Consider the following 12,162-nt stretch of genomic DNA (forward strand, 5'->3'; position numbering starts at 1 on the left):
AATATGCTTTTTTTTTCTTTTTTACACTAACAGTAAACGACAAAACAGCATGATTTATTACGAGCCTGCAAGCAAAGTGCACCGTGATGCGATGAAGGACAAATGTAATTACTAATTGCCTCCTTCTGCTGAAAAAGGGAACAATATTCACATTACATGACTGTAATGTGACTGCTGCATGACTGTCTCAGTGCACAAAACGGGCATGGTTGGGCGAATTTGGTGTGGAATAACACCTTTGGGACTGAGTCACGCCCTCAGTGACTGTTCTTCTGGATGAATTCAAATTCCCAAGATCCCTGTTGAAAGGCTTCCCAAGAACCTTCTTCCATTGTCACACCATTTAAGCATGCGTCCCAATACTTTTGTCCAGAGAGCACGCTGCCTTACAGAATGCACCAATCAGGAGTATGCTCATTTTAAACATCTCACACACACACACAGTCACATGCTTGCAAATCTGGAGTCATGAGAGGAAACACATGCGCACACACACACACACACACAACCACATTTCATTCTTGAAGTTTCTCCACCAAAAGAGGCGGGATTGGGAAGTCCATCTATCAATGTTCTGGCCATTTTGAATAAAACCACCTCTGATGAAAGTGATGCAGGCTGAAAGATGAGAGGGGGGGCAGGTTTGGTTCTGGATAAAGGGGAAGCGACCTAATTATTAGCTACATGTTAAATACATTTTGAAAAGAATCAAATATGAGAGGGTGAATTAAAAATGAAGACAGCTGGACGTCATAAAAATGTGCACCATATGGAGTGAAAGTGATTCACTAAACATAGCCTTTTGTCTAAAATGTACAATCATAAATAAAAATAGGACACCCCGTGGTGACACAAATACTTTAAAGACATGCTGGCATGCATGTAAACACAGATATCCTCAAATCCTTAAAATCATTAGACAAATGCCAAATGACTGATGGACAGTTAGTTGCTTGTTCTGCAAGTACCATAAATTCCACATCTGTATATAAGCTGCACCAAACACCAAATTTGAGAAAAAAAAATAGCAAAAAGTCAAACATTTTAGAGGAAAAACCTACGTTTTTAAGTATTAAGATGCTCTGTCTCTCTTCCATTGTTAAATCCCATTTTTCTTGCCATTTAAATTATTTTCTCCAGTACAATTCTGTTCAACTGATGTTCACGACGGTATAGTACCACAGTGTGTTCCGAACAATGTTTTTATGCAGACAGACGAGGTAGTAAGTGCTCCAGAACTGGGAACACCTGTAGGAATTAGTTGCACAAACTGCCAAGCCTTGAACAGCCTCCAAATCTGCAGAGCAGCTTTAAATTGGTGACCCATGTTGTGGCCCCTGAAACTCACCTCTTTGTATAATTCAGAGATATACATTATCTGTCAGTTTTGGGTAATCTTACCTTTTTTTTTTAGCCTCTGTAACTTCACCACTTACCTTTGTGCCATTTCAAGCTATTCATTGGACTTGATCAATAAATAACTGCATAAATCGGGGTGTTCTAAAACTTTTGACCGGTAGTGTCTATAGGCTGCGCTTGTCTACAAGCCACATGAGATATTCACACAGAAAGACACACTATAAACCTTGCAATCCGGAAGTTGTAGTAATTCTACACTTGATCAAATTTATTTAAGATTTGTCAGATCAAAACACAATCGCTGCATAATACTTCAAAACGTGATCTTAGAGTCCACTTCAAACCGCGGGGTTCAAAGCGTGTGAAAAATGTAGCAGCTATAGTCCAGAATGTGCGGTAAGTTGTTTTGTTTGATGCCAACCATGTTTTTCAACCAATCACAAGTTACAGGATGTGTTTTGTAGAGCTGTGAGAAATGTTAAGTCAATCCAACTAACCTTTCAGGTTTTAATGCCAGCGTCACCATGTGGTGTCTTTATCAGCAAAATAATAGCACAGGAAACACAGTAAGGCTGCATGTTTTGACAAACGTTCACCCTTTTGTGTGCAGCTGTTCAGGAGTAGATGAGTTAACTTACACAAACTAAAAAAGTACAATACCTAGTCCCTAGATCCAAAGATTGTAGTGATGTAGTGCAGTTTGACAAATACACCCTAATGTATCCTCCGCATTCCAAAATAGACAAAAAGAGACCTCAGAGATTTAAAGGTGAACTAGAAATAACTCTCCTTCTCTTTGAAAGGCTCCAGATGTTAGCCAACAGTGTCAATATGAAAAAGAATTTCAAAGGACTTTTGTCTTGAAGCACTCTGCCAGGGCAATGTAATTATTCCCGCTTTCTGATTACTTGAAGCTATGTAGTTTCCTCCTCGCTCATGCTTTCTCCCACAGGTGCCTCGCTCCATCTTGTACTGGCGCAGATGTACATGAGAGGCCGCGACTGACAAGGTAAGAGGTCGTCTGCAGCCTCTTGGGTGAAAAGTAATTAACATATGTAAAGAACGGAGGTGGCGAGGTCGCTCTTTGTGTCTCCTGGTTAGAGCAGGTGGGCATCGGTGGGTAAGATAACTGTGCGCACGCACGCACACGCGCGCGCACACACACACACACACACACACACACACACTCGCCACAGAAACAATATAGTGTAGCAGTGTGATAGCGACAAGGCTCCAGGTGAGTTGCAGATACAGTGCAGGTCTGTGAAAGAGGGGCTGATCACTACTGACAGAATGGCCCAGCAGGTTTTCTCATCAGGATTGGCTTTCAAACTGACGTAATTGTGCTACTTTTATTTCTGCTGCCAATTGAAACATCCTTTGTTTATGGAAAATACATGTAGGTGGTCGGATTTAATTCCTATCACATCTTTTCCTCTTAAAATGTATTCCATCAAATGGCTGTAAATGTGTCCAAAATGCATGTAAGGAAATACACGAGTATCAACATTGGGCAGTGACAACACGGAAAATAAGCAATAATTTATTAAAGGAAACAACACAAATATGAAACATTATGCAGTAATCCCTCGTTTATCGCGCGTAATCAGTTCCAAGGACATTGGGTGGGGACTTAACGTGCCATCCGTCCGACACAGAGCTGCAGATAACTGCTGTAGAAGAGCGCCCATAAAGAGAGGGACAGCGTTTCATTGCTGCAGCTCATGTTGTGTTGGACACGTTCCCTTTAAAAATAAGATTTTTTTATTTATTTTTTTATTTTATTTTTTGTAAAATAGATAGATAGATAGATAGATAGATAGATAGATAGATAGATAGATAGATAGATAGATAGATAGATAGATAGATAGATAGATAGATAGATAGATAGATAGATAGATAGATAGATAGATAGATAGATAGATAGATAGATAGATAGATAGATAGATAGATAGATAAATAAAAGATATTTGAGAAGGTAGAGTTGAAAAATCTGCATAATTTGGGTCCCCGCTTGTCATTGAGGGGTCATGTTGGATCCCGCAGTCAAACCAGTTGAGAACCACTGATTTAAAACAGTGGGAAGACCTACAATCCATATCGCAAAATCTATTACAGCCTCTTGCAATAATGATATACTGTACATCACAACACAGTCGTTAAATGGTTCCGATTGCGATAAGTGAATTTCCGCAAAGTAGGATTCAATATTAATAGCTAGAGCATAGAAAACCTATTAATGACTTTCTAAATACCATTTTAACCATTATTAGAGCCCCGTAAACATGAAATAACACCCCTTGAGCCACATTTACACTGCTATTATTCTTTGTTTACACCATATTGCACAACTCTTATGCACAGTCTACGGGATCACTGCAGGGACACAAGAGATGACCACCGCTTTAAGCATAGCATGCTACCGAGCTAACATGCTAGCCTCCAATTTATTTATTCTAAATTTAAGAAAAGGTTGCAAACACACTGGGAAAGAAGGACTAAATAAGAAGCCATAAAATGTACCACTTCCACACAAAATGGGAGGAGAACTTGTTTTGTCTATGACATGACTCCATGCAGTGTTTAGGTAATGTAATGTCAGGTAATGTCTCATCAATGTAACATTACTGACACTGGCCTCATCCAAAAAAAAGTGGCATACGCACACATTCACGCAATTTGTGGTTTATATATTCCACCTTGAGGAGATGTGTGCCTACGCAACTCTGCCTCAAGTTACGCCCTTTCCCCTCCTCCACTTCAACATAGAAGGTCAATGCACAGTGACTCATGAGTGTGGCGTCCACATTTAAAGAGCCTTGATTGCATTGGAATCACACACGGCAGGTGGGTAGACGACGAGGATGAAGAAGCGGGCACATAAATGGAGCTGGAAAATCTGGAAAAAGTATTTGGAAGACACAGCAGTGGCATAACAAAACAAAGATTGCGTGACAGCACGTCTGCTGCCTTCTGTGTGAATGGAGCAGAACCAACCGAGGCAAAAAAAAGTGGTCCGATACCAAGGCACACATTTCCATTTCCAGTGTGCATGTTTCTACATGTTTTCTAATTGATGCTACACTTTAGTTATACTTATGTGTAGAAGTTAGAAAAATCTCTTTCATTTAAAGGTGGATGCAAAGACTCAAAACGGGGATGAAGACGTCATGTCAAAAATTAATTGCTGTTATTCCAGACGGATGTTTTAAAATGATTTAACTTAATGATGACATTAACACCAGCAAACTATATATGTATAGGTATATTAGAATTATATTTCATGAGAAACTAATGCTGTGTGTTACTTCAAAGCACAACAAAAGAAATCATCATTTGTGAAAAAAGAAAGAGTAAGTTTACACACGGCCCTGACACTGTCCACACAAATAAAGGCCCTGCATGGTCTTATTTTTTTGATTAACTGTCCAAGGAAAAGCAAGAAACGGAGCACTGAGGTCATGTTAGCTTTGTGTCTTGTAAACTTAATCCCTAGAACCTGTTTGTTATAATTAATATTAATTGAATACGTTATCAAATAAAATGATGAAGTATTCAAGCGCTGTGTTTGTGCGGGACCTTTTTTGCCATGTCTCCAAAAAGTGCGTAAGCCAACTATAAAGGGTGCATAACGTTGCGCACATTCTCAAGTGAATTTGTGGTTTTGTAGGTAGCATAGTTGGCATGGAAAACGGCGTACACAACTTTTCACAACTTTTTGTGCGGACACAAGCTTTATAGATGAGACCCCCACAATACTACATATGACTTGTCTTTCAATATTTTTTTATTAATAATAGGCCATAGTGAACCACGAAATAGCAATCATTGATTAATTAATTATTTAAAAAAACGCTACGAGAGTGAGAGAGAGATGTTCGAACTGCGAAGTGGCGAGGGACGAATGTATATTCTTTGGCATATAAATTCTAATAGAATTCTTTCTAAACAGGTTACAGGTTTCAAAGGATCCTCCTTTGGCTGTTGACGTAGGCATTTGTAACATATTGCGTCATTTCCAGTTTTCAGACACGTTAGTTCACAATGTAGTTTGTCTGTGTATCATTCTCCCTCTAGACCAGTGGTTCTCAACTGGTCTGGCTGTGGGACACACCAACACCATCATCATCACCATCACCATCACCATCACCAGCAGTGACCCAAACGGCAGAAGTTTTTCAACTCAAACTTCTCAAATATCTTTGATTTAAAGGGGTTGTTTGCAACGTGAGCTGCATCGATAAAACGCTGTCTCTGTCTTTAAGGAGCGTTCTTCTCCAGCAGGTATCTGCAGCTGTGTGTCGGCGGAAGGCACGTTAAGTCCCCAATCGATGTCCTTCACCCTCCCGCTTGGGGCGGCGTAGCAAGCTAATAGCACAGACAAGAACACGAGGTGCATCGAGTCATCACATTATGTATTTTTTTTTTTTGCACAGGCAAAGATGTGCAAACCACTGAAAACGGCTCGGCCACCCAAACCTAAAAGTTGAGAATTACTGTCTTAGACTATATTGAATGCTGTATGCTTTGGTTTTCCATAATATGTGGTTATAAGTCATCTATCTATAAGTCATCTATCCATGTATTGTGTATTGTGATTGTAAGTCAGGCTCATGCTCTGGCAGGAAGTGTCCTATCTGTCCACTTAGGCTGTAAACCTACATCTCCCAACTCATATTGTTTTGGTCTTTTCTACATAGGGTAAAAAAAAAATAAAAATGAAATTATGTCACTTGAACCAGGTTGTGTAAATCTAGTCTCAGGTAAGTGCCATTCAAAGAAACCTACACTACTCCACTATAAAGTGCTTTTGTTAAATTACATGTATGTATCTTCTAACAAAAATGATTCTTTATAAACAAGTGGATTTTTTTTTTTTGTACCAGTATGTTGCAGGCACAGAATTGCTCCCATTTTTTTTACCCTGTCATGCCACATTTCATGGCAACTGCTTGCGAGGCAGACGTCTCACACACACGCACACACACACACACACACACACACACACACACACACACACAAAGGAAATGACGACCAAAGTGGCATTATAAGGAACACATGTATATATGATAATGATATATGATAATTGAATCATGGCTCTGTATTAAGAAAATACATATTGGAAAGAGAAAAAAACAACAGTGGCATCTGCTATATTAGGAGGGGCCCCTAATATATCGTCAGCATTGCCTCCAAGGCACCTTTGAGCCAAGACGATATTCAAAATAAGGGGTAGAAAATGAAAAAAACGAATGAATAAATATTGCATAACCCTGACAGTTTAAAGTCAAGCAAGTGACAGGGAGCGTGCACTGCTCTGACTTTTGACTCTGGTGTCATGCATTGGATATCATTTGGAGTTGACCAAAAAAAGATGTAACAGAATTGTTCATATCATAACAGTGTTATCCAAATATGGTGTGTGTGTAAAGTAGTTTGTGAATACAGCAGAAACAAGAAGAGAAAAAAGCATGTAGAAGTTTGAGTAGTACCTAATTAAAAGTGTAGAGGAGCAACTTGAGAGAAGTTTCTAGAAGTTGGGTTTCATAAGAAGTCAATCCCAGAATGCATGTGTTTAACAAAGCCGCTTAGATTGCCAGAAAAAGTCGTGTTCAGGCTAATTGGTTTGCATGTTTTTGATGAATGGCAGAGAGGATCCAGGAAGGTTGTTTTCATGGCACTAATAGGGCTTTCAGCAAGATCATTACCTCACAAAAAAAGAAAAACTCTGTCTCTACTTTTCCATGTATTCCTCTCTAAATAATTGCCAAAAAAACATCTGCAGCGGGGGTAAAATTACATGTTTGGTAGCTTTCTGCTGCCGTCATCTAACCCTGCCTCACACACAGGAAGCAGAAGCTTGGAAGACAAAGCAAAATGTAAGAGGCTTGTGGACATCTCAGATGCACTCAGAGAGGCCATTAATAAAAATAATTAGCACAGGAGATGAGCACGGAGAAAAAATGGGCAGGGAGCAGCTTGGCAGATGTAATTTCTGTTATTCAATTTATCAGAGAGTAAAGCAGGAAACCCACCAATCATTGTGTTAGTGCCTACAGCAGGCCTCGCTATTGTGGAAGGACATGCAAAAATACAAAGAGGCCGCACTGGAGGGCCAGAAGGGTCATTACTGAAGGAAGAAGATCAGATATCAACAATTTATCTTGTTCTAAAGGATTAGAGACAGAAAGAGAAAAGGAGGAGGGTGACTGTGCACGCTGCTTGCTGCTTTAATGCACTTTAAGGACGTGGGAGTCATTCATCAAACCACACAAGACGCACGCCCACACTATTAGAGGTTCAGGTTCTGGGAGGCCAAGGTGATTATTGCCACTGTAACTCACACAAGTCACTGTGTTGCAGAGTAGCCACACTGTAGCAACATGTATGACAACCAGCACAACCCGGCAGGAATGAGGGGCGATCGCAGTAGAAAATAGCCCTCCTTTCTTATGCTTTAGTACAGTATTAATAATACACAGTAGACTAGTGGTGCCACAATACACTCAGTTTACGAGACAAGACGATATACAGTATGAGATTGGGTCTACAAGAATGAGATGAGATTTGAACATTACTTTAAAGAAAAGTACAATGAAAAAATATATGACAATATATTGCAATCTATTAATTTAATGTCTACTACGTTACACTTTTCTGCACTCTGTGTGTATGCTACCGACCCCGCCTCCACCCACTGAGACAAAGAGACTGCATGACTGACAAAAGGGGTCGTGCCGTTGGTCTATGGAACAAATGTTCCAAGGTGCTGAAAACCAATGCACAGAGTGAACTTTCTTCCTGGAAGACGAGGAAAACAGACTTGCATGCACATGGCACTCTATTGAGGCGAGCAAAATGATCAAGTTCATTTTCATTTATTTTGTGACTAATTTGATAAATTAATCACAATTCAAATTCAAATTCTTTAATTTTAAAAAGGGGCAATGTACATTAATCAACATTTCTTTGCAGAAAGTAAATGTACCCAAGTTAGCCGAAAGGCTAATTTTCATCAGCAGTCCCTTTGCCAGATGGTAATAGACCCAACAAAACAAAACAACAACAAATAAACCATACACAACAGACATAGACAGAATTCATTTAATAAATGGTATGATTTTTTTTTCTAAACGAGAAATCCAAACCGTAAAACATTTTAACCTTGAGATCTTGTGACACCCCCAGTATAGGCATTTTGTACGCTTCTAACTTTATGGCAACAATTCAGTGAAGCCATTTTTCTGCTCCATGTTATTTATTTTAGGTTCTAATATTCCAATGACTATGATACATACTTTTGCTGACCTGGAAATGTATAAAATCAAATCCCATACATGCAAATACATTAAATAGAAATAAACATATATTTTTAAATAAAATATATTTTTGCTGATTTAAATATGAATCACTAAATTAAAATGATTATTGATGAAGTCAATTTTGAAACCATGACCCTATTTATTCATTAACTTTAATGGGTGATTTATTTATTTCATGACCAACTAATTTATTTAATGATTTATTTCAGCCAATTTATTTATTACATCACTGGTTTCAATATTTTAGGACCTTTTCATTTGTTTAATGTCCTTTTATTTTACGACTGAAATAAAAAGTGGCATGGAACACATTTACTTTAGATTTTTTTTTAAATGTACAACCCTTTTCTCTGACACCCTGTGATTGGTTTCATATAGAAAAAAAAAACTGCACTTAAAGTTGTAAACTGCAGTAGGAAGTAGGAGGACCACAGAGGAGATCCGACACTATCCCGCATCAAACTTTTCAATCATAATTTTACTGTTTGCGAGCCTCACGTTGGCCAAGCTGTAAAAATAAAATGAGCCCTGGCCTGAATCATGGTAGTGCCGGTGGGTAATAACGATTACGATAATGATGTCGGAGGCCGGTAGCGGCGGCAAGAAAGGGAGTGAAAGTATCACCTACCGTGGTCGGTGATTTTACAGGAGACCAGATAGAGCTCCTTGAGGCTCCGCCCCTCCTTGGCGATGATTTCCACACACCTACAGCGGAACAGAGACAAAACAGTTTTAAGCTTTTTTGCCCGAGGCGTCCACCGTCGTCTGTTATTACCTATTTTTTTGTGCCGCAGGGCATATTTGACTGTCATGGAAACAAAACAACACTGAATTCTTCTGCAGTACAGTAGAGGTTAAACAGAACAGCTGCAGGGTCACATCTCTTCACATGGTTAACATGCACATTCATTATTAAAAACCTGATCTGATTAATTTAGAACGCAGAAGCCCCACTGCACTGTATGTAAGCATTTTTTCTTGTTCACTTCAAAGAGTTCAATCTGCATTCAGCACACTGTGAGCCCAAAGCACCGGTGTGGCGTGTGTGTGCGTTTGCTGTGAAAAGAAATGAAAGTATACACTAGGGAGGGCCATGGGGAAGATCAGGAAATGTGTATCAAGTGATTCTCTTTAAATGCCTCTAATGAGAAGTGTGTGTGCTACAACCAGATTTTGATCAACGCATTTGACCTATTAACCTTCAGCAGGAATTGTTTTGATGGTGATGCGGGGGCTCCATCATGAATATGTAGAAGGGGAGAGAAGAGGGAAAATTCACATTAACATGGATGACAGAAAAAACCTTGAAATGTCTTTTGTAGTTGAGCACAGGTGGTCCTCAGTTTGCAGCGTTCCGCGTTTAGCGCACCCATAAATTCATTAAAAATACAATTCCGGTCCATAAACATGAGCATGTGCTGGCAGAGGAAGAACCCCGCATTTAAGCTCACGGTTTGGTTAATTTTTGGTACAGTCGGAGAGCAAACTGCTGGGCTACACTGTATTTGCTGAAGGCATTTTCACTCCATACCAGGGGTGTCACAAGACAAGAGACGAGACGGGATTTTAACATTACTTTTCAGAAAAGTACAATACAAAATAAAAATAAAATAAAAACATATGACAATATATTGCAAGGTACTAATTTACAATACCTTGTATTTCTCCTCACAAGGCTACAGTCTTCTGCACACTGAATGCTACGAGCCCCGCCTCCACCCACCGAGGCAAAGAGACTATGATTGACGAAAGAAGGTACTGAAACAAATGCACAGAGTGAACACTCTTTCTGCCTGTCTGGAGGCGAGAGATGATGAAAACAGACACGCATGCACATGGCGATATATGGAGGCCGGCAAAATGATCCAGTTTATTTTTCATTTATTGTGTGGTTACGTAATTCATTTATTTCTTATCCTTCCAGCCCTAGTGCTCACTGAACGAGAAATCGTGTCACGTTTTAACCTCACGAGATCTTGCGACACAAGATTTTGTGACACCCCTACTCGATACCATATGGTTCCGTCGTGGAAATCTGATTACAAATACACGCACCGTCCCATTCCTAGTATTTGCTCATTCAAGGAATATGTGTTCATGCACTTCCACATGACATGACTGGCAGCTGATGTCCTTCTGAAATGTATTGCTATGTTCCCAGACCATCCATTTGATTATCTCACCAAAGGCCAAGCAGAATTCCATGGAGTTTCAAGACAAAAAGAAAATGGAAATGTGGAAATGTACTGTAGATCAACTTGGAATGTAGACATGATTTGTAAGCTTGCATGCCCCTCCATGTGTGACATATCACACAGTGGAATCAGAGGGCGCGAGCGTGAGGACAAAGTTCAAATAAATGTGTGCCATATTTCAAAAATTCTTATTTTCAAGGTGAAGCCAAAGCTGTTAAAATGTGCACCCGCCTATCTGCTTTAGTTCACTGGGCTGCATCTTTATACTTCACTTTTTCTATTACATTCCAGTTGGAGAGGTCCAGGGAGGCTTTTCCATGCTATCAGGTCATCCTTTCACTTCTTTCTCCTTTATTTTCTTTCTACCCACCTCTTCCTGTTGATGTTCGTCCTTTTTTCCAGCCATGAGTGTATTCACGTTTGGTCCACAGCGATTTAGTAAATCTCAGTCCTCACCAATGGTATTTGGAGACTATCTATCTGTATTCACAGGCTGCCAGGTGAATGCCAAAGCAACAGGTGGAACTAAAACCCATAACTGTACGGACGTTTACGGAAGACGTTATTTCAATGTTTGCTCCTCGGATATAAGATAACCTTGAATATAAGACGATGTTTTTTTTTTAAAGACAAAATGAAAGACAAAACAAATTTGAAAAATGTATGTATTTTTTTTTAAAATAGATAAAAAAAACAAACTGGTAGACTGTAATGGAAAGGGACCCCTGACAGTTTCTATAATTGTGCTATTCTATTTTATGTATTGTACTTACATTTTTTGATAAATGCACAAACAATATTTTGCGCAGTCAAACCTCAATTTTAGAATGGCCGAGTTTTTGTATGATTCGAATTTTCAACAAAATTTTGGGCAAAAATTTGACCTTGCTTTTCATTCACGCTGTCTCGGTCATTGCACAAAATTGTGCATAACAAATTAGTCTGTTTGCCTTGTACTGCATCATTCGGCAGAATCTGGTGCCCAAAAAAAGCACCCTACGCTTTGGTGAATCACTGAGTGCGGCTGCTAAGTAACCCACCATGGGGCCAAAGGAAAAACTCATTGCAAAACAAAGACATTCTAGGAGTGGTGAAAGATGGTATCAGCCTCTTTTGTAACGGACCACTCTTCTCTAATATAGCGATATATTTGAATGACACACACCTGTTAAAAGCCGAATAATATGTTTAAACGAGGAAACTGTATGTCTGCCCTTGCACTTTTCTTCACAAAAACAGTCTTCCTGGAGCCAAAACAGATAAATACACTTTAAAGCTGCAAGACT

The 12,162-nt window shown here is 39.4% G+C and overlaps 1 protein-coding gene across 2 annotated transcripts in view; it reads right to left on the reverse strand.

Annotated features, from left to right (window-relative positions):
- The window catches only part of fbxl17 (F-box and leucine-rich repeat protein 17), a 280,850-nt gene that overhangs the window by 81,427 nt on the left and 187,261 nt on the right, over positions 1-12,162 (reverse strand). For both annotated transcript variants that reach the window (XR_008570043.1, XM_054773275.1), the window contains exon 9: positions 9,310-9,386. Coding sequence is in view for 1 of the 2 variants with exons in the window: in XM_054773275.1 (XP_054629250.1) it covers positions 9,310-9,386 (77 nt within the window). In the remaining variant the exon portion in view is untranslated. The remainder of the gene's footprint in view (positions 1-9,309; positions 9,387-12,162) is intronic.

Source organism: Dunckerocampus dactyliophorus, chromosome 4 (genome assembly GCF_027744805.1).
Source record: "Dunckerocampus dactyliophorus isolate RoL2022-P2 chromosome 4, RoL_Ddac_1.1, whole genome shotgun sequence".
In the NCBI taxonomy this organism is placed as follows: domain Eukaryota; kingdom Metazoa; phylum Chordata; class Actinopteri; order Syngnathiformes; family Syngnathidae; genus Dunckerocampus; species Dunckerocampus dactyliophorus.